At 33.1% G+C, this 20686-nt stretch overlaps 8 protein-coding genes across 14 annotated transcripts; 6 read left to right on the forward strand and 2 right to left on the reverse strand.

The window, feature by feature from the left end:
• The first annotated feature begins 1981 nt into the window (after positions 1–1981).
• On the forward strand, positions 1982–8414 carry LOC124498870 (serine palmitoyltransferase 2). Of its 6 annotated transcripts, none has more exons than XM_075728368.1 (6): positions 1982–2389; positions 5463–6495; positions 6603–6748; positions 6938–7156; positions 7221–7818; positions 7886–8414. In XM_075728368.1, the coding sequence occupies exons 2-6, from the start codon at positions 5774–5776 to the stop codon at positions 8166–8168; spliced, it is 1968 nt and encodes a 655-aa protein (XP_075584483.1). In that variant the 5' UTR covers positions 1982–2389; positions 5463–5773; the 3' UTR covers positions 8169–8414. The 6 variants fall into 6 exon arrangements, with proteins under 6 accessions (XP_075584483.1, XP_046918644.2, XP_075584484.1 ...); XM_047062688.2 differs by lacking the exon at positions 1982–2389 and adding an exon at positions 2741–3157; XM_075728369.1 differs by lacking the exon at positions 1982–2389 and adding an exon at positions 3213–4568.
• A 65-nt stretch (positions 8415–8479) lies between these two features.
• On the reverse strand, positions 8480–10893 carry LOC124498871 (protein disulfide-isomerase A4). Its single transcript, XM_047062693.2, is given in 5 exon segments — positions 8480–8658; positions 8660–9159; positions 9215–10093; positions 10153–10401; positions 10449–10893. Coding segments are annotated over 5 exon segments (1884 nt in total). The 5' UTR covers positions 10528–10893; the 3' UTR covers positions 8480–8481.
• LOC124498876 (dnaJ homolog l(2)tid, mitochondrial) lies at positions 10580–12302 on the forward strand. Its single transcript, XM_075728541.1, has 2 exons — positions 10580–10594; positions 10887–12302. Exons 1-2 carry the CDS (start codon positions 10580–10582, stop codon positions 12300–12302), a joined length of 1431 nt encoding a protein of 476 aa, XP_075584656.1.
• Positions 12303–12355: 53 nt separating this feature from the next.
• Tsr1 (Tsr1 ribosome assembly factor) lies at positions 12356–14913 on the forward strand. Its single transcript, XM_047062687.2, has one exon. It carries the CDS (start codon positions 12415–12417, stop codon positions 14857–14859), a length of 2445 nt encoding a protein of 814 aa, XP_046918643.2. The 5' UTR covers positions 12356–12414; the 3' UTR covers positions 14860–14913.
• A 426-nt stretch (positions 14914–15339) lies between these two features.
• Positions 15340–17216, forward strand: LOC124492632 (uncharacterized). The gene is made up of 2 exons (XM_047055585.2): positions 15340–15828; positions 16127–17216. Exons 1-2 carry the CDS (start codon positions 15543–15545, stop codon positions 16534–16536), a joined length of 696 nt encoding a protein of 231 aa, XP_046911541.1. The 5' UTR covers positions 15340–15542; the 3' UTR covers positions 16537–17216.
• Positions 16591–18068, reverse strand: LOC124492581 (uncharacterized). 2 transcript variants are annotated; one of them, XM_047055520.1, is made up of 5 exons: positions 17876–18068; positions 17536–17730; positions 17243–17468; positions 16940–17169; positions 16591–16873 (listed from the first exon to the last, which is right to left on the reverse strand). In XM_047055520.1, exons 1-5 carry the CDS (start codon positions 18066–18068, stop codon positions 16704–16706), a joined length of 1014 nt encoding a protein of 337 aa, XP_046911476.1. In that variant the 3' UTR covers positions 16591–16703. The 2 variants fall into 2 exon arrangements, with proteins under 2 accessions (XP_046911476.1, XP_046911468.1); XM_047055512.1 differs by having other exon boundaries at positions 17536–17760.
• Positions 18069–18584: 516 nt separating this feature from the next.
• LOC124492596 (uncharacterized) lies at positions 18585–19647 on the forward strand. Its single transcript, XM_047055549.2, has 2 exons — positions 18585–19236; positions 19291–19647. Exons 1-2 carry the CDS (start codon positions 18585–18587, stop codon positions 19587–19589), a joined length of 951 nt encoding a protein of 316 aa, XP_046911505.1. The 3' UTR covers positions 19590–19647.
• A 23-nt stretch (positions 19648–19670) lies between these two features.
• On the forward strand, positions 19671–20685 carry LOC124492616 (motile sperm domain-containing protein 2-like). The gene is made up of 2 exons (XM_047055561.2): positions 19671–20148; positions 20202–20685. The coding sequence occupies exons 1-2, from the start codon at positions 19671–19673 to the stop codon at positions 20633–20635; spliced, it is 912 nt and encodes a 303-aa protein (XP_046911517.2). The 3' UTR covers positions 20636–20685.
• Position 20686: the final 1 nt, after the last annotated feature.

Genomic DNA, 20686 nt, shown 5'->3' on the forward strand with positions numbered 1-20686 from the left:
CACCATTTTCAAAAAGTTATCATCCACATCATCATGGTTATATAACTTGTTGGTTTGTATTTTGAAATATATAAATAGACCTGAACATCATCTGACCAATGATTTTTTAGAGTCTAGACGAAAAAACGGCATACCACTTGTTCAAATGTTGATTCGTTCTATTTATCCGATTGCCTAGCGTTTGATTTCTATTGATATGATGATGATCAATCTGCTTATCGATGAATTAAACAAGAACATTAGGAAAACATTAAATGGATGGATGCGACTGTAGATCATACCTACCCGACCTTACCTCTCCAAGTTAATAATAAATGAGGAAAATTTGTATGTAATAAAAAACTAACAAACTGACAAAAATTAACTTGTCGATGGTGATGTGTAAAATAAAGAAACTTGTTTCAAATTCAAGCTATTGCAAAACATTGATACACGAATCAACAATAATCATCAATCTAACATTTAAATACATTTGATCATCAACTGAATTGTTGAATCTTTGTTATTGTCTCAAAGATATTGTGTGTATGTTCAAATTACTCCTCAATGATATTGTTGTTCTGTCTATCATGCATGAAAAGTTCGAAATTCTATTCAATTTCTCAAAAATTTAGTTATAGGATAGTTAACCAAGTGAAACCGAAAAATACTTTATCGAACTTTTGATATTTGTTTCCGACTTGATAACTTTAATTTCTCTCCATAATGAATCACTCATTATGCACCAATAATCATATCAAAACAATACAATGTGGTTGACTTTAATTGACTGACAAAAACACTTTTCGACACTTTTTGACTTTCTATTCCTAAACAGCACTCAAAAAGTTTTTTTGTGTTTGAGAAATTTCTTTACTTTTGCCGCTATTTTTTGAACTTTATTTGGATGAGCGGCTAACCATTCTATAATCATGCCAAGTTTTTACAATGCAAGTATCCTCATTATATTAAAAATTTTTTTTTTTTAAAAAACCTTTTTGAAAAATATATTCGTATAATAAAATAAGATTTTTATTATATTATTATTATGATAAATTGACGATTTTTGCTCTTCATAAGGATTCTTTTTCGCTTTGCATTCCATAATTGCCAAACTGACCATTCTTTGAAATAACTGATCAATCGCATAAAAAACTGATCAATATTGACTTATTCCATATATCTCATTCAATTTCCGTTATCTTATCATGTCAATAGTTAGTGAATGATAAACATATTTCGTAGCTAATGGCTAACCAGTTCAGGTTCAGTTGCAGTTTTCGGTTCAACTTGATGATTTTTTCGATAATTTTTTACAAGCTTGTGATCATAATTATTCAATAATGGGAATTACGTACGAAACTCACGAATTGAAGCGAATAGCTCAGTGCATTTCCCACAATCAAAAAAACAACTTCTCTAACCGGTATATTATCCACACTACACTCATATTTTTTGAACTTGAAAGAAATGACCTTGTATATAATGATCAAGTTTGATTAGCCAAATGTTGAATCTAACGGTATCCAGCCAGGCCATAAACATATAAAAAAAATTCGAGATCGATGAATCTTGATCATTTAGCTATCCGTTTACTGTAGGTCAGAAAACGATTCCTATCCGTTAGAATTTTTGGTATTGATTATGAACCAATTTCATTCTTCATTCAACAAGTTAAAATCTTACCGATTATTATTATGATGATGATGATAATATGCTAGTGTTACCTGTTACATCGGACAATTGGCTTTTCAGTCTGATTGCTGTCTTTTTTTCTGTTAAAATACTCCCTCCACATAAATGCATCAATGCTTGGATATATGATAACTGTCTGTTTGGGCTGTTTTCTATTTATGATCACCATTATTATTATTATTAATCAACATGAAATGACTGAATGATAGACGACATCATCATAATTGTTGTTTGCGTTTATTTATATATGAAGTAAACACGCATTGTAATCAAATTGAAACAAAAATTATCATTAAATTGCATTGATGAATCTACAGATTTGCAGAAAATGATTAATTCGTGTTTTTTTTTATTAATAATAAATCGATGAACTCGAAGCTCCACTATTATTGCCATCACTAATTTTTTGTTTATCTGGAATCTGCTTCTGTGGATAAAATTCCGAGCCAAATAGCAATAAAACAAAACTCTTTCACCCAGTAATTGTGCATTGACACTAAATCAAACCGTTTGTTGAAATTATTTCAACGTTGGCGGTGTGAAAAATGATCAAAAAATTACCATTTACCAAGCAACGATAACAATTTATAAGCAATCATCTACTTTGTTTTTTTTCTAGAAATCAAGAAAACCAATTTTTCGCTTTTTAGTTTGGTACTCGACCGATTTTTATGAATTTATTTTGTTCATTTGAAATTTCCTATCAATTTTTAAGGTATGTTATTTTTTTCTGGCATCAGGCCACATTTTTTAAACATTGACGAAAATAAATATCCTGTGTAGCGAATAGCAGTATACGGTTGTTCAGTTATTTATTTATTTATTTATTTTTTTTTTTTTTTTTGTTGTAGAATCTTGAAAAAGAATATTTTTTTTTGTTCATCACATTTATAAATACAGGCACAAAACAAATATTTCAAAATCAAGCTTTTTTGTCTAGCTCTTTGCATCATATTAATGAAATTCTGACAAAAAAAAATTATTTCAGCCTAACCATGACCTGTTGTTAAGATTTGACTCAAATATCATCAAAAATAAAAAAAAACGATAAATGATGATCAGTCTGTATGATGATGGTAATGTTTACATACGGGTGAGGCAATTTTATAATGTGTGAAATGAGAAAAAAAACAATTTTTAAAATCGACATCGAATTGAAAACTAGAGTATCATCCGATTTAGTAACTTTGCTTGCCTCTATGTCCTTGCCTGTGTGTGTGTATGTGTGTAATATGCTATTTGTGTGTAGCGTTCATTGCAACTTGTTTACTTTCGAAAAAAAAATCAAAATGCTATAATCAGCAGCAGTAGCAGCAGATTAACAAAATTTGAATGAGAAAATATTTTTTCATTAATAGATGATGAATGTTGATTTGTGTGATTAATAAAAAAAAAGACCAGAAAAATAACATAAGCTGCAACAATTTTACCATTTTTTTCTTTCACAAAATCAAAAACTGAATCATTTAAAATATGTATCAAGGTAAGTAAAATGTGCTTTTTTATTCATATATATCATTTATTAGTGTTGAAATATTTACATACGGCTAGTTTTTTTTTGTTATCAATCAAATCCAAATTAATGATTTGTCATTAGAAATACACAATTCTCGTTAAGATGAGATGACATTATGCCATCATCATCATCATCATACAGCCATTACATTACCTAGCTATATGATTGATCCATTATTTTGATTGATTTCTGTTTAAATGATAATTGGTATTTCAATAAGTGTCTAATAGAGAATTTTTTCCGTCATTGATCGATTAGCGATAAAAAGTTGAAATATCGAAAGCATATATTTCTGGTAAGGAAATTTTAATTTCAAAATCAATAAGACAAGATCTATATTATTCTGATATATTTTTACTAAACGGTTTCGAAATTTTTCCATAAAACATCCAATAATTCACTTCATTTAATTTGGTCAATATTCTTCAATCCATGTATTTCAGGAAAATTGGGCGAGACTCATTTTTACAGATATTATATTTTGTTTATTCTGTTTTAATATATCTGTGTTGGTGGTGTTTAGTTATATATATGAAAAATAACATTTCAATTAACACATTTGATTATTGAATGAAAATCTGCTTATTTTGAATGTTGAAAAATGATGAATAAATGCAATGAATTTTCTAAAACTTTTCAATACTATATATAGTATAACAAGTCAGAGCCGCTGGGCTTTTATCATCTGGCAAAATACAACATTTATTCCAATTTTGGATTGTGTCAAATGAATTATTATTTGATATTAAATCGATCGATCGATAATAGCAAATATATTTTCATGGAATTGTTGGGAGAATAACGCCCTTCTTGTAGTTCTTACCGTTTCTTACTATACAGAAGTACAAATAATTCAACAAGACTACAATATGTACAAAATGATGATCAGATATGAAGTTGTGAGTCTAAAGAATGGAACAAATATAATAAAAAAAAATTAAATTGTTGTTGTTTGGGATGAGAAGAAAAAAAAATTGAACGAATGACATTCATCATAATGATGACGATGATAATGTGGAACCACCCATCCGTTCGTTTGCTATTCACCATCATCATCGCTATCGTTACCAAAATCGTTTATTTGTTTCAACGTCATCCAAATCCATCTCATTTTTTTTTCTTTGCTTTCTTGATCATCATAATGATGATCATGGTGTGGTATATATAGCGTAAATACATCATAATTGATGATGATCATAATGTAATGATAATAACAATAACAATAATAAACCTATGGCCTTGTATGCATTGTAGTGTGTTACTGTCTATATTTGATTTAGTAATGGTAACTTGAAAAAATAACAAAATTGCTACAAGCTGTTTTCTTTTGCTTTGCTGGTGATGATGATGGCGGCGACATGGTCAGGCATGTATAAATGTATGCATATTTTTGATTGAAAAAAACTCACATTGTAACCACACGCCGATCATTCAAACGTACCGATCGATCTACAGCGTCCAACCCATTTTGGACAGCAGGAAAACGAGCAAGTTTATCTCTGCCAGTATGTGTATATGTGTCTAAACTTTTTTTTGTTCTGTTCGTAAAGCTCCCAGGCACACTCGTACACAAAAAAAACAAATTAATTGTGTGCCCATTTGGAACACAAACTATCCATTTGGGTGTTTAATCGATAATGCTTCCATAGACAGTGTTTGTGTTTGGGTAAATTTTATATGGTTTGGTGCTTGCACAACGATTCGGCGTGATATATTATTTTAAGCATTGAATATATTTGGTTCATCGAATCTGGCATCAAGTGAATTCCACTACTTTCTTGTTTTTCATATTCAACATACAAGAACCGGCAACTCTATACAACACTCTATTGTCTACTAATCGTGAATAGATCCATGATGGGATTAGCTGCTGCTGTATTATAAACACCGGCATCTTTCTCCGTCTACACATATATCTATAGTTCACAATTTGGCTATAGCGGCGTTTTATCTTTTTTTCTGGTTTGTTGAGATGTGGATAAATTCTTCCATCTCTCCTATTTCAGCATCTCTCCTTTGGTGTGCGTATTGTGTGTGTGTGTGTCCATGTAGATTTTTTTGCTTATCTATTGACAATAATTTATGTGTTTTCTATCAATGTGGCTTGTCCTCGACCTATGACAATGAATTGATTATTTAGATTATAAAAATTTATGAATGACAGTGGCACATACAAACACTCGTTTGCTTTGTTAGAAAATTCTAATTCATTTTTCTATTTTATTATATGTTAATCTGGGCGTATAACTTAATTTTTTTTTTCTATTCTTAGATTTTAGATTCTGAGCAAACCCGAAAATTCATTTTATAGACAACAATGTTGGCCAACATTATTCATGTTATTCATCTATGATAGTCTATTGCATCCTTTAAACCTGATCATGACTCATCTACTCTTATCATTCGTCATCACAATTTATTGAGAAAAAAATCAAATAATTGATCATCCAAAATTCCTCAGTGGATCCGCCTATACACACGGTTGTCTAAAACGCAAAGAATCCGACCTTCCATCTAACATCGGATTCTCATATTAAAATTCTCCAACTTTTTATTTATCAAAATAATAATCACATCATCATCATGTTTCAATCGTTGGGTCGTTTGTTCGTATTCTGTTTCAAATATGTTTCCAGTTGTTTTCAATTGTTCGCCACATTTGGATGTTCGGCACATCACCATCAAGATTATCAACAACATAACAACCATAACCAGATCAGTCGATCTCTGGCTGCAACCAATAGTCAACAACAGCATCCAAATACTGTGACCAACCATAGTCTGGGCACAAATGGAAGTTTAGTCATCAGCAACGGAAAAGGGATCCATCGAAATCGAAGTGGTCATCTAATAAATGGATCATTGACCAATGGATATCCTTCGTCAGTTAACAAAAGATCAAAGTCTTTCCAAAATGCAAACACTGCCATCATTAGCAACAACAATAATAATTATCATCATCATAAATCGGTTGTTCGACCCATAAGCCAGCAGCAATTCAACGAACCAATCCGTCCGATCATACCATTCCATATGCTCGTCTCGAATTACATTTGTCATGGTACATTAATGTTGTTCGGTTATATGAACGACTTTCTTCGTAAAATTGGCTGGATCGAATCATTTGAACGTGTGGAAAAAAATCGTGAAGGCTATACCCAATTATACAACACGTTTGCTCCATTCTACATCCGAAATATTATTCAACGTTTAATTAATATGTGGTCGCATCCTATTTGTTCAGCACCCGGTGGCTATACAGAAATTTTGGAACGTGAATTTGGACCATATAATGCAACTTGGAAGTTAGTAAGCATCATTAAAAAGATCAAACAATATTTTGTTGTCTGATCTTTTTAAATTTAAAGCCAAAACTTGGCTGAAATATGGTTCTGATTTTTTCGCATCATAGATACACTGGACGTAAGATACGAGCCATCAATATGGGATCATATGATTATCTGGGACATTCAGAGAATAAAGGACCACGAATAGATTCTGTCATTGAAACCATAAATAACGTTGGTGTCAGCATTTCTTCAACACCGAACGAATTCGGTATGTAGGAACATTATATATCTTGGTTGAACTTTTGATCTCATTTTTCCATTTGGGTCCGTGACTAGTAATCTTAATCATATCATAATCTGAGTACTAAATGTCTATTGTTGTCACTTGTTTTGTATTCTATCTATATCTTATTATTAATGCAAATCATTATATTTTCATTAATATTTTATATAACAGGTACGACACAAATTTATCGTGAACTAGAGACAAAGGTGGCCAAATATCTGGGTGTGGAAGATAGTGTTGTGATTGGCATGGGTTTCGCTACTAATTCATTGTCGTTACCGTGTTTATTCGGTCCTGGATCGTTAGTGATTAGTGATGAATGTAATCATGCTTCATTGGCGCTTGGGTGTAAAATTTCAGGAGCCAAAATCCTCGTCTTCAAGCACAACAGTAAGTTAATGATGTTGAGAAAATTGGTTTTTTTCATTAATTACTATCATTTTGTTTTTATTAGATATGAACCATTTGGAAAAGATAATCACTGAATCTTTGATGAAAGGTCAAACTAATGGCGAGCAATGGCGTAAGATTGTCATCTTGGTTGAAGGTATCTATTCGATGGAAGGTACAATTGTCAATCTACCAGAATTAATACGAATAAAAAAGAAATATCGGGCCTATGTATATATGGATGAAGCTCATAGCATTGGCGCGATGGGATCTCGTGGCAGAGGTATCTGTGATTATTACGGTTGTGATCCACGTGATATCGATATACTGATGGGAACATTTACCAAAAGTTTCGCCGCTGCCGGTGGCTATATTGCCGGTGATAGACGAATCATTAATTACATACGCACCAATTCGGCTTCTTTTTTCTACGGCACCACAATGGCCGCCCCTGTTTGTCAACAAATATCATCCATTCTTGACGATTTTCTTTCTATAAATAGCACTAGCAACATCAAATCACCAATACAGTGCCGTATACTGCAGTTGAGAAAAAATGTCATCCGTTTCAGGCAAAAACTAAAACAATTAGGATTTCACATAGATGGTAACAATGATTCTCCAGTCGTGCCATTGATGGTATACACTCCTTCTCATCTCAAGTATGTACATTTACACCAATCAATTAATTAAATCATTGCTGATGGTTATTTTTTTCAATTTTGTCAGATGTTTAATATCCAAATTGTTGGAAAAAGGCGTTGCCAGTACTGGAGCAGCATTTCCAGTCACTAGTTTAACTGGTCCACGTGCCAGATTTTGCCTTTCAGCTAGCCATAGTGATCAAATGATCGATTATGCATTGAAATGTTTGGATGAGATTGGCACTGAAATCGGTATTAAATTTAATGGAAGCAAAAATTTGAAGACCTCAAATTTTCATAAAAGTTGTTTGACAAAATGTCAACATCAACATGAATACCATGATGGTGGTAGTATTGTTGTTTCTTAAAGAATTGATACATTGCCATCTCATTGAATCGAGCCATTTAATGTTCTTTGAAGGATATCGCACATCATTGAATTTGATCGTTCCCGTTTTTGTCTTATATTTTTTTTTCATTTATCGTTGGAGCACATACACACACACACACACCTTTTATAACTTAGATACCTATTAATCATTATAAACAACTGCTTTAAACAATCATTATTTTTTATCATTCATACGAATATTAAAGTCTGTGTTTATTATCAATTTTTCAGAAAAAAAGTTTGAAAAATAAACATGTAAGTAATAACGATGACCAATAAATATTCCATGTTTATAGTTCTTCTTTAGTAGATTGTTGGCCATTAGACCCATTCAATTGGTCCTGAATAAATTTACTTAGATCCTCAAGTTTTCGGTCGCCCTGGTACAAGATCGGCTTACGAGCATCTTGATCGCGACGAATATAATAGATTGTAGGAAAACCATTGACATTAAACCATTCGGGGAAAATCATTATTAGTAGCATCGATTCTCATAATCCTCAAACGAGCGTTTTCATGTTGGAATTTTTTTGCCAATTCTTGATAGATGGGCATCAATGCTTTGCAATGGCCACACCAAGGTGCATAAAATTGCAACATTAAATCATGGTCCTTAGAATCTATAACCAATTGTTTGAACGTTTCACCCACCACTGTCCACAAGTTGTTGGCAGGATTTTCTTGCGGAACCGATTGTGATCGCAGAACTGGATCAATCTTTCCTGTACGCACAGCTAATACAAAATCAACCAAGACTTGATCATTGAATTTATCTGTTGGTTCCATGGCGTAACGTCGTTTAGCGGATTCAAAATATCCAACATTCACATCTGCACCACTATCATCCAATTTTAGATCTTTCAATTCTTGTTCATTCTCGCTTTCTTTGGCAATCACAAAAGAAATTTCTTCGGTTTTCTTGATTTGTGTGGCTGCTTTCAGAACTTGTTCACGTATCATTTGGGTTTCTAAAAACAACTAAAATTATAAATAATCCAATCATCAAATCATTTAATTGCTTACGTTTTCTGAAATCAAAACTAAAATCAACATCATAGTAGACAACAACTAATGGATAACGGTTAGCATAAAGACTGTAACTTCGAGAATAACGATACCCAACCAACGGTATACTGTGATTGTGAATAAAATCCACCACTTCTTGTACTGAAGTCGATTGATCTAGTTGCATGATATGGTTATTGGATTCATATTTAGAACGGAACCATAATGGAATAAACACGGTTATTGAATTCGATTTTTGTTTGAGCTGTTTCACCAGATCGTTGTCAATGATATGAACAAAGTGATTATCTTCATCAAATTGATTATAAGCAATGTCGATAAAAAGTTCAAAAAACTTCTCGTCTGGACGAGTATCAAAAAATCCGACGATAGTTGGAATATCTTCTTTGATTTGTTTTCTCAGCATTTCTTTTGTTTCGATTAATTTGCTTGGAATTTTTTCCATCTCCTTCATAAAATCTACGATACCATTTTCATCTCTAGGTCCTTTATAGGGTAATTTTTTTCCATTTCGAAAAATAAACAATGTTGGATATCCTTTCACTTCAAACCGTTTGGCTAGCTCTTGTTCAACAGTAGCATCTACTTTGGCCAGTTTGATCGGTTTCTCCAACTCATGGAGCCTTCTTGCTGCACGTTCATATTCCGGTTTGAGACGTTTACAATGGCCACACCATGGTGCATAAAACTGTACCAGAATCAATGATTCTGATTTTATCGTATCATCGAAATTGACAGCTGTCAATGTGATCACAGATTCTATTGGCTTATAATTAGGATCAGCTATTTCACGCATATGATCTACTATTCCTTGTGATGTACGTGGACCATCGTATTCATTTTTACTTCCATTACGATAGATGAACAAAGTTGGATCTATGATCAATAACTATAGTCAATGATATTATGATATTATAACATTAAAGAGAACTTACAGCCAGTCACACTATGTTGTTTTGCGAATTCTGTAAAACTCGAGGCATCGATTTTGGCCAACACAATCCTATTCTGATCTTCCTGTAGAATTTTGGCCGCTTTGGAAAATTCAGGTGCTAATGCTTTACAGTGGCCACACCACGGTGCATAAAACTCAATTAATGATACGGGATGTTGTTGAACAAATGAATCATAGTTTTTATCGTCCAAAACATAAACATTATTTTCAACAGTGATTGTCTCTAAATCTTCGAAAAGAAAGTCATATATGTGATTCTTATTTGGGTGAACTTACCATCAAAGTCTTTATCGGATCGGATAAATGTGATCAGGAATAAAAGATAACATAAACTGAATGACAAAGACGAATTCATATTTAATACAATTCTACATGATACAATATCTTACTGCCAATGATACGTCATCATGTTTAAACAGACGGTATACTAAAGTCTTGAACCTGTTGTCGGGTCGGTCAGCTGACAACAAAATCATGTTGATGCTAAATGACATCAACAACTTCACGTTTAAATTCTTTCTCGTAAAGTTTTCATTATTGTTTCCGAAAAATTTCGCGAAGTCAAGCCGCCAGATGCTTTTGTCTCATCGTAAAAAAGCTTGTTGAAAATTGATTTCATAATGTTTAAATCATCATTGTTCTTAGCTGGCCACTTATTTTCTAGTCATCACCGTGAATTATATCGAAGATTGCATACATCATCGTTATGTTTAGTTGCTAAAGTTGGATTATTATAAAGTACTTGGTGTAACGAGAAATGCTTCACAAAAAGATATCAAAAAATCATACATTGAATTGGCTAAGAAATATCATCCGGACATCAATCCTGGTAATAAAGATGCTGCCAAACTTTTTCAAGACATAGCCGTTGCTTATACGGTTTTGTCCAATAAAGAAAAACGTAGTCAATATGATGCCCAATTTGAAAAGGAACAAAATCAAACATTCGAATCGTTTCGACGTTCATCAGCTTCTTCTTATCAATCACCGTATGAAACATTTCATTCTTCAGTCAATCCTGAAGAATTATTTCGGAAAATATTCGGTACCGATTTTCAGGATCGTTTCACTAAAGAAGCCGATCGTGAATGGATCGATTATTCTGGTACTGAACATGGCCACGCTCCAACTGAGACTACAATTATAAGATTATCATTTCGTGAAGCTGCAAAAGGCTGTGAAAAATTGGTTGAAGCTCGAACATTAACTGTTTGTGAGAAATGTATGGGCATCGGCAGTGAACCTGGAAAATCAATTCAAGTCTGTCCATTCTGTGAAGGCCTTGGTTTTGAAATTGTCGAAGGTGTTGATGAAAGATTCCGAGTAACATGTAGATTTTGCAATGGTAAAGGCCATAATGTTGTTAATAAATGTAACAACTGTCTGGGCTACGGACGAACATTGGTCGAACGTAAAATCATAATTCCTGTACCTCCAGGTGTAACAGATGGTGAAACATTTAAAGTTAACGTGGATCCATCTGAGGGAGATTTCGCACGTGGAACCATAGGAACACAACAGATTTACATTAAGTTTCTAGTGGAATCATCTGAATATTTTTCCGTAGACGGAACTGACCTTCATTCATCAGCATCGATATCGATACCGCAAGCAGTGTTTGGTGGTGAAATTATTGTCGATGGATTATGGTCAGAGGAGAAGATTACCATTCCTCATGGATCAGATTCACATACGATGATAAAATTAGATAATAAAGGTTTGAAAGACAAATTTAATTCATCATATGGCAATCATTATGTGCATCTCAAAATCATTGTACCTAAAAAACTTACGACGGAAGAGACTCGTTTTTTGCAAGAATATGCCAAAATCGAAGATTTAACTAATGGTTCGATTCATGGAATTCAAAAAGGTGATTATCAAACATTATTTCTCTGTATAACTTTGATTTTTTTAAAATTTTATTTTTCAGATACGAGAAAATCAACGAGTAAAGCAGGTGATCATCGTAATACCACTGATCCCGATATCTCCGATCATGAACGTTTGCAACAAACACAAGCGAATTTTTCAATTGTGACTATCTTTAATGGTTTCATTGGTGAACCAATAAAAAATTTTTATCGAATATCTAAAGTGATTTTAGGGGAATTCATGTCCAAAAAATAAAATTTAAAAAATTTATTACGTCCTTTATGATCAACTCTTTGTTGAACCGCACGTGTTTTTTTTCATGTTTCACATTGTTTGATCGATTATTAATTTTTATGAATTCTTAATCATGGAACAACATCGACCAGGCCGTTTGAAACAAAAAAATAAACCACACAAAGCTGGTAAAAAACGTGTCCGATTTCATTCGACATCATCTGTTAATTCATTGCGATCCTCTTCAACGTGTGTTGGTGGCAAAAAAGGATCAGGCCTCGCTCGTAGTGTACGAAAAAATCAATTAATACAAATCAGGCGCCTTAAACGAGAAGAAATAATTAACTCTCGTCGAAAAATTTCTATTGCACCCATTCTTATTGCTGTAATTGATTTATCCGATCGTTTGGATCATTTTGCGAAGCTTTTGCTTGCATTCGATCAAACAGCTACGGTTGAAATATCCAAACATGGTCATTATTGGCATATTGACATACCGAAATTTCGAACGCGATATCAGCTGGTAAATTTGGATCGCAAAGATTTATATTCATCAATCGATCTAGCCAAATTGGCTGACATTTTATTAATCATCCACTCCAACAAAGTTGAACGCTTTGAAGTCGATAATCCAGAGTTAATTCAAGATGATTTCTTTACTTTAGATGCCATTTACAATCATTGTTTACCGCTAACTATTCACGCTATCATAGGTTTAGCTGATGTTAGTAATCCCAAACAAAAGGATCGTGTTCGACGTACACTCTTCGAGGCGATAAATAAAAATTTTCCCGGTCTTATGAATGGTGGCAATGATAAAATGCGATCACTGGACACGGCCCAAGATTTGATTAAATTGTTTCACTATTGTTCAACAGTTAAATGTTGCCGCTCTAGATCTCGTAGTTATTGTTCTCGTCGAAGCCAACTTTTGGCAGAAGATTTTCATTTTGTTCCTAATTCATCAGATCCTGAAATTGGAACGCTGCAAGTTGAAGGTTTTGTTCGTAATAACCCATTTAATGTTTCTTCTTTGGTATATGTACCAGAATTCGGAGAATTTCAAATGGATTTAATCGAAACTGTATCAGTTCCATATGGTGACAAAAAAAGGAAACAAAACAAAGAAATAGAATTCCGAAGTCAGTGCGATCTGCAATTACGGCCTTCATTGAAACGAGAGAATCCTGTTCAAACAATTTTCGAGGAAGAAATGCAAGCACAACATGAGGATAAAAAACATTCGGAAATAGAAAAGAAGAAAGTGCCCATAGGTACATCTGACTATCAAGCGAATTGGATTTTCGAATCCGATGAAGAAGAAAATGACGACGACGATGATGTTGAATGCGACAATGAAAGTCAATTTAGCGACGATCAAGATGAAATTATTGAAAAAATTAAAAAGATTCAGTTTGCCCCTATCGATAATGCCAGTGATGATGATGAAAACGTAAACGGAATGAAAGATGATAACGAAAAAGATGATGTAAGTCTAGATAAAGATATTGATTACGACCAAGAAATAAATATGCAAGATGAACAAATGGAATTGGAAAAATTCAAGGAGCAACGAATGTATGAAATGTTTCCTGATGAAATCGATACGCCTGTTGATCGACCGGCACGTGAACGTTTCGCCAAATATCGTGGATTGAAAAGCTTTCGTACATCTCAATGGGATTGTAAAGAAAATCTTCCTTCAGATTATTCTCGAATATTTCAATTTGAAAATTTTAATCGTACACGTAGACGTATATTCAAGTCTGATACATTTGGTGCCGATCCTGGATTCTACATCCGTGTTCATTTAGCTAATGTGCCGAGAAAATTGTCTGATTACTTTCAACAAAATTCTCATAAACCCTTGATTCTATATGAGCTTTTAGCCCACGAACATAAAATGTCTGTGATGAATGTTGTTGTCAAAAAGGTTCCATCGTTTACGATGCCGATCAAATCAAAAGAACGATTAATCTTTCATGTTGGATATCGTCGATTCGTTGCCAAACCTATATTTTCGGCTCATACGACTGGCGATAAACATAAATATGAGAAATATCTCCGTTCAGATGTTGCCTGTGTTGCTACGTTATACGCGCCTATAACATATCCGCCAGCACCTGTTCTCGTGTACAAAGAATTTGAACAAGATGGCAGCCATCAATTGGTTGCCATTGGTTCCCTATTAGATTGTAGTCCTGATCGTTTAATTATCAAACGTTACATTCTTTCTGGACATCCGTATAAGATTCATCGTCGCCATTCTGTCGTTCGTTATATGTTTTTTAATCGTGAAGATATACTTTGGTTTAGGCCAGTTGAACTACGAACCAAATATGGCCGCCATGGACACATTTTGGAACCATTAGGAACGCATGGTCATATGAAATGTCGGTTTGATCATCAGCTTAATTCACAGGATACTATACTTATGTATCTTTACAAACGCGTCTTTCCTAAGTGGTATTATGAACCAATCACAATTGATCAACATCCAAACATACATTTGACATCTAATGATCAGATCAACAACAACAATGATGATGATGATGATGACCATAGAATGCAAATGTAATTCATATGAACTTGTTCTTTTTTGATTCGAAAATAAAAAAAAAGTTTGAATTCATATTCTTTATTTACTAAGTTTGAATTAAATAAAATCTAAATCTAAATTACTTTTTATAAAAAAAACAGTCTATTTATTTTTCAAATTCTTTTATTCATTCATTATGAGAAATGTGTCATCATTCCTTATTCGTTTTCGATATCCAATATGACTGTGGATTTATGAGCGTGGGTTTTGTTTGTCAACAATTCAATTCATGATAGATTCATTTAGCAAGCTTTATATTCGTTCATCTATGATTTCAGATTTTTTCATGGATTCACGATTGAAGGACATTGAATAGATTGGGCTGGTCTATAATACACAGTCGATATAACATAGCTGAATGGATTGATGAAAATGAACATGATGATGTCGGCAAAACGACAATGAACATTTCTCTGTAGCTTGTAATTATGATCAGATCATTGGGTGTTGTTATAACAATTTGGTGGGAGAGATATTGAGTGTCCTTCAATGATTCTACTAGTAGTTCTTCTATTCACGTTGTTTTGATTTGTGATTGTTGCATTCAATATTTTTTTCAGATTTTTTAGTCATTTTTTTTCCGCACAGATGTGTCCATAATTTATTTATATGTTATAGATTAATTAGTAAACATGGCTTGGAATAACCATAATATTTAAACAATGCGTTTCTTATCATTATATTCATATTCATTGAAAAAATCACCAAAAGATCTCCGATTGGCAATTGTGGCTTGTCGTTTGTCATTAATATTGGCAATCATTGCGTTCATTTTGTTTCTATTAACTGTATTCGTTTTATTCACCAATAAAAGTAATCATAACTATGCTTTTTCATCATTATTATCTGATCAAGATGACGGCAATTCATTGGAGTTTGCTAAACAATCCGATAACTTCACCAATCTAAATACCCCTTCTGTGCATTTTAGAACTGTCGATTTTTCCGGTGAGTTTGTACGCTTTGCCATTGAAAAAAAACGTTATCCATGTATTTTGTTGATAGAATTTCCGATGAATAGATATATTGCTTAGAACGTGATCGGTCAAAGTTTGCTACTATCATACAATGACGTCAGCCAGAGTAATTATCTAATAACTAAATCAATCGTTAGTCTCGTACTTAGTAAATCGAATTATCATTTTTTAGAGCCATTAAATTAGATTACAAAAATAATAGCTGTAATAGATAAAGATTAAATATTCATAATTTTAATGGTTCGATTATTATTTTATTGATTCAATAGCAATCATCTTCCTATTGATAGGATTTATATTGTACATTTGTGTGACAATCAGCAGTATTTATGCATATGTATCATATCGAAACTATCGTCAATCACGTATGGTCAACTATGAAATGATAAACCGTTCATTTGATCAGATGTATTCCGAACAAATTGCCAAATTAAAGATCAAAGACCCTATTATTGTTTCATCAAATCCCAAAAGTTTAACAGAAGCCATTACTGTGATCAAAGTTGTGGAAAGCCGGAAGCCAACCACCAGCATGCCGTGCACAGCGGTGTTGAATAATAATCCTGAACATAGAAACAAATTTAAATTCTGGTCGCGTAACAAACACCAACGTCAACTGCAAAATCAACGAAGATTTAGTTATGGAAAAGCTGCCATCTCCAAAGAGATGACCATTTGATTGCTGTTCTTGATAATTATAGTACAATATTCCAGAATTTTTTCTCTTTCTATATTATGGTTCTTTGTTGAATTTTATTTACATTATGTCATCAAGTGTTGGGTAAAAGAAGCTGTTAACAGTTTTTTTTGTGGTAAATCGCTCATATTTATGACAGGATAACGTCACTACGTATCTATTGTATTCGTTAGTATTCGATGTTCGTTCTCATTTTGATAGCTACTACGATCACATTCAATTTGGTTGATTAGAATGTTCCAACGACGACGGCCTGACCATGACCCGGTATGTACAGTTAAATAGAATGGCCCGATATGTTGCTGTACATTGACAATCACTATAAAATATTTTTTTAATCAAATCAATAATTTTCATGGATTAATGAATTCCTTTCAATACTAACCATATTGCCCTACTTTTGATGATGGACATAAAGGCTCGATGATATCAGCATGATCATGACGCATTGCTCTCATAGTTATCCAATCCAATATAGTACCATCAGCAGGAGATCCAGAGGCATTCTCGTTTTGTTTATCAGCATAACGACAGCCATGATCAATATCTGAATAGCGGATCATATTGGTATCATCATGATGATGACCTTCAATCTCATATTCGATAATATCCAACCTTATTATTTGTTAATTGAATCAAGACAATAAATAACACCAATGACCGAATAATTGAGTAATTAGCAGCTAACCTGATTTGACATATCGGGTGTATGCCTGGCATTCGATGTATTGTGAGTGAACATCGATCGTTTTTCGATTGCTCGTTAATCGTTGTCAAATCATCATTAACATCTTGATGTTCATAATGATTATGATTTGTTTCGATTTCTTTGGATCCATTTATTAATGATGGATATTCGGGACTGGTGAAATAGGTTGAATTTCGAACGGAAATACTGTTACAGGTTTGTGGGACTGTGGTTGTTTCCGGGAAAAATGAGTTGAATCCAGTTCATTATGGTATCTTACTATAATTACTTACAGACACAGCATGAATTACCGATTCCACATTTGCCAATGGCTACGCCACCTTTTTGTTTGCAAAGTAATGTTGAATAGCAAATTCCACGGTGTTTCACTTGAGTATAGTCGACCAATAGGAAGCGATTAACCCCATTCACTATCCTTGACTGCGGTTTGATGATACATGATGGTCCAGCATGTAATAATGTACCGACTGATAAATGAGAATTCAACATTACATTTACTATAAACGATTTCAGAAGAAGACAATAATATAAAGGATTTTTTTAGTCGATCCCCAGATATTATCGACCTCAAATTGAAAAAAAAATTGATTAACAATATAATAAATTACTCACTGGAATGTACCGTTGTCGGTTGATTGAAGATGATCGTTAATAATAATACTAATAAAATAATTGTTGGTTGTCTTAATTTGCTATCTTTAAGAGTCGATAATGGAGATGGATATTCTGATGATATCAAGGCTGAAGATTTCAAAGAATAAGTTAACGATAATGATTGAAACATTGTCGTTATAACTGAAAACATTAGAAAATCTTCGGATTTCTAAATAAAAAGATTTGCGATTTTTCATTCACGATAGGCAAGCTCACAAATGATGGTAATAGAATTAGTTTTACCAGAACTTGAGTCTATTATGGCTTTTATACTGCTCATGATGAATGCCGAAGCTTAATCATTCCTCATAATTTTTTCTTTTTAAATTGTTTTTATTTGTATATGAATTCTAGCCAACACTCAACAAGGTGTCATCGTGCTTGTTGGAATTTGTTGCTTGAGGCGCGTGATTGCATTGGTGATATAGTTTTGTCTTAATCCCTTATGATAACTTTCATTTTCTGTAAATAGGGCAAGCCGAAAAGATTTTTCGTTTTCGTAGGCAATATTTCACAATCCTAATCATTTTCCTTGTTGCTCTTTTACAAAAAAAATTAGGTCATTGTTCATGTTTGTTCTTCCTCCTGAAATTGATGTCATTCTGATGATCTTTTTGTCATTTTTGTTGTCAACTTTTTGAATTGCTGATTTTTCTTTCAAAACTGGATGATGGACGATTTTGTGGTAAAAATAAACAACGAAGGCAAATGTATTCTTATTACGATTTGCCAAATGCTATCTCAGCATATTGATGGAGCCGTTGAATGCTTCAATGATAATTTTGATGTTTTTGATTGTCCCTCAACCGTATTGGCTTTCTTTCATCAAGATCCGCAGGCGTTTTTCATTGCCATTGAAAATGAATCCCAAAAAGTGATTGGAGTATGCGGTGCGCCTCGTTGTTCACAACAAACCAATTTTTTAGGCCTTTATGGCATACGACCAGAATATCGATCACACGGTATAGGATCCATATTATTTGAACAATGTCTGAACCATATTCAAGATCATAATGTTGGTCTTTATGCCGTACCGAATATGATTCAAAAATATATAACAAAAAGAGGATTTCGTATCCGAGAACATGTTTCGATGGTCAATTTTTCGGGAGTACCTAAGAGAATTTCTCAATCCAATCGCACAAATATCCAGATCATCCAATTATGCACTGAAAATATCGAAAAATTTCAAGAAAAAATCATCAAGTATGATGAAAAGATTCAAGATACCTCTCGAGAAAAATTGATTAAATTCATATTACAAGATCAATCTTATAGAACCTGTATGGCATTAGATTCAAATGACTTTTCAATTCAAGGTTAGTCAATGATAAATCTCTATTCAAAAGTTCATACTTGGTTATTTGCTTCAGGTTTCGGTTGTCTTCGACAACATTCAATCACCAAACGATTTTATTTGGGTCCATTATACTCGGATGATGCTGATTCTGCCCAATTGTTAATAGAATCATTAATCGAAACTAATTTCAGTTCAATCCAAGCTAATGGGATGATCTGGAATGCCATCGACGCGAATCAGATTTCATTAGATCTTGCAAAAAAATTTGACCTCCAAGAGATCGAACGATGTGAACGAATTTTCACAAAACATCCGATTAGAGCCAACTATCAATTCATTTATTCAGTTTTCTCTCCAGATTTTTCTCTTTAAGGAAGTGTTACTATGATCGATTAAATTATGTTATTGGTTTTCGAATTTTAACCACAAACTAATCATTTTTATATCGGTGTGATGTTCATATTTATTTTATTACAATTCAAAATGCCAGCACCGCCAGTGAGTGCGTTGTCCCAATTGAAAACATTAGATTCAAATTTGGTAATACTGATTAGAAATCGTATTCTTGCCGAAGCTAACCAAAATCCAAATCTTTATGAGCCTGAAGATTTGGAACAAATCAAAAAAAATGATTGGCAAATTCAACGTTTTCTGTTGGAATGTAAGTTGGACACGGACCAATCCTACGAACTGCTTCGAAACTCCATGAAATGGCGTCGAGAGGAAGGTATTTATCAAAGTTCGCTGGTAGATTTCCCAGCAGAGTATTACCAGAGTGGTTATATTTTTCGCCATGGTCGTGATAAAAATGATGCTATCGTTCTTTATTTTCGTGCCAACATTCATCGCAAAACAAATGAATGGAATTCCAGATTGAAAAAATTTTTCATCTATCAAGTTGAGCAAATTGATCGTGATTGTGATGGTAAAGGTATGTATCGAGTTCGAGGCTTCATTAATTGGAAAATGAATTTTTTTTTCTAGGCGTTACATTAGTAATAGATTGCTCAAATATTGGGGTATCGAATGTTGATATGGACATGTTGAAATTTATTGTAACATCATTTTCAAAATATTATCCTAAATTATTTGATGCAATCATTATTCATCAGTTGCCGTTTTTGTTGCAATACATATTTAAATTAATACAAACATGGCTACCCGAAGATGATAGGAAATTTTTTCATATGACCAACAAGAAAACGTTGACCGATTTCATAGATCAAAGTCAGTTGCCATCATTTTTGCTGAATATCGATGTACCCAATGAACAATGGCGTTTATTGCCAGCCACAACTAATTCTATGGGTCCGATTTTACCTGCTGAACAATTCGTGCAACATTATGGATCGAAATTTGATTTGAACAATCCAAACGATAGTGAAAAATTGGGTTATCTAAAAAATTATATACAATAATAATGATGATTATGATTAATTGATTAAAAATCCATATTAATTTTGTTGGAT

The sequence above is a fragment of the Dermatophagoides farinae genome, chromosome 2, assembly GCF_024713945.1.
Source record: "Dermatophagoides farinae isolate YC_2012a chromosome 2, ASM2471394v1, whole genome shotgun sequence".
NCBI lineage: Eukaryota > Metazoa > Arthropoda > Arachnida > Sarcoptiformes > Pyroglyphidae > Dermatophagoides > Dermatophagoides farinae.

Coding starts and splice junctions, on each gene's coding strand:
- LOC124498870 (XM_075728368.1), top strand. CDS start 5,774: ATGTTTCAATCGTTGGGTCGTTTGTTCGTATTCTGTTTCAAATATGTT. Junction 6,496..6,602: donor CCATATAATGCAACTTGGAA/GTTAGTAAGCAT, acceptor TTCGCATCATAG/ATACACTGGACGTAAGATAC. Junction 6,749..6,937: donor TTCAACACCGAACGAATTCG/GTATGTAGGAAC, acceptor TTTATATAACAG/GTACGACACAAATTTATCGT.
- Tsr1 (XM_047062687.2), top strand. CDS start 12,415: ATGGAACAACATCGACCAGGCCGTTTGAAACAAAAAAATAAACCACAC.
- LOC124492632 (XM_047055585.2), top strand. CDS start 15,543: ATGCGTTTCTTATCATTATATTCATATTCATTGAAAAAATCACCAAAA. Junction 15,829..16,126: donor TAGAACTGTCGATTTTTCCG/GTGAGTTTGTAC, acceptor TTGATTCAATAG/CAATCATCTTCCTATTGATA.
- LOC124492581 (XM_047055512.1), bottom strand. CDS start 18,068: ATGTTTTCAGTTATAACGACAATGTTTCAATCATTATCGTTAACTTAT. Junction 17,761..17,875: donor ACCGACAACGGTACATTCCA/GTGAGTAATTTA, acceptor AATCGTTTATAG/TAAATGTAATGTTGAATTCT. Junction 17,170..17,242: donor CACCCGATATGTCAAATCAG/GTTAGCTGCTAA, acceptor ACAAATAATAAG/GTTGGATATTATCGAATATG.
- LOC124492596 (XM_047055549.2), top strand. CDS start 18,585: ATGATGGACGATTTTGTGGTAAAAATAAACAACGAAGGCAAATGTATT. Junction 19,237..19,290: donor AAATGACTTTTCAATTCAAG/GTTAGTCAATGA, acceptor TATTTGCTTCAG/GTTTCGGTTGTCTTCGACAA.
- LOC124492616 (XM_047055561.2), top strand. CDS start 19,671: ATGTTCATATTTATTTTATTACAATTCAAAATGCCAGCACCGCCAGTG. Junction 20,149..20,201: donor TCGTGATTGTGATGGTAAAG/GTATGTATCGAG, acceptor TTTTTTTTCTAG/GCGTTACATTAGTAATAGAT.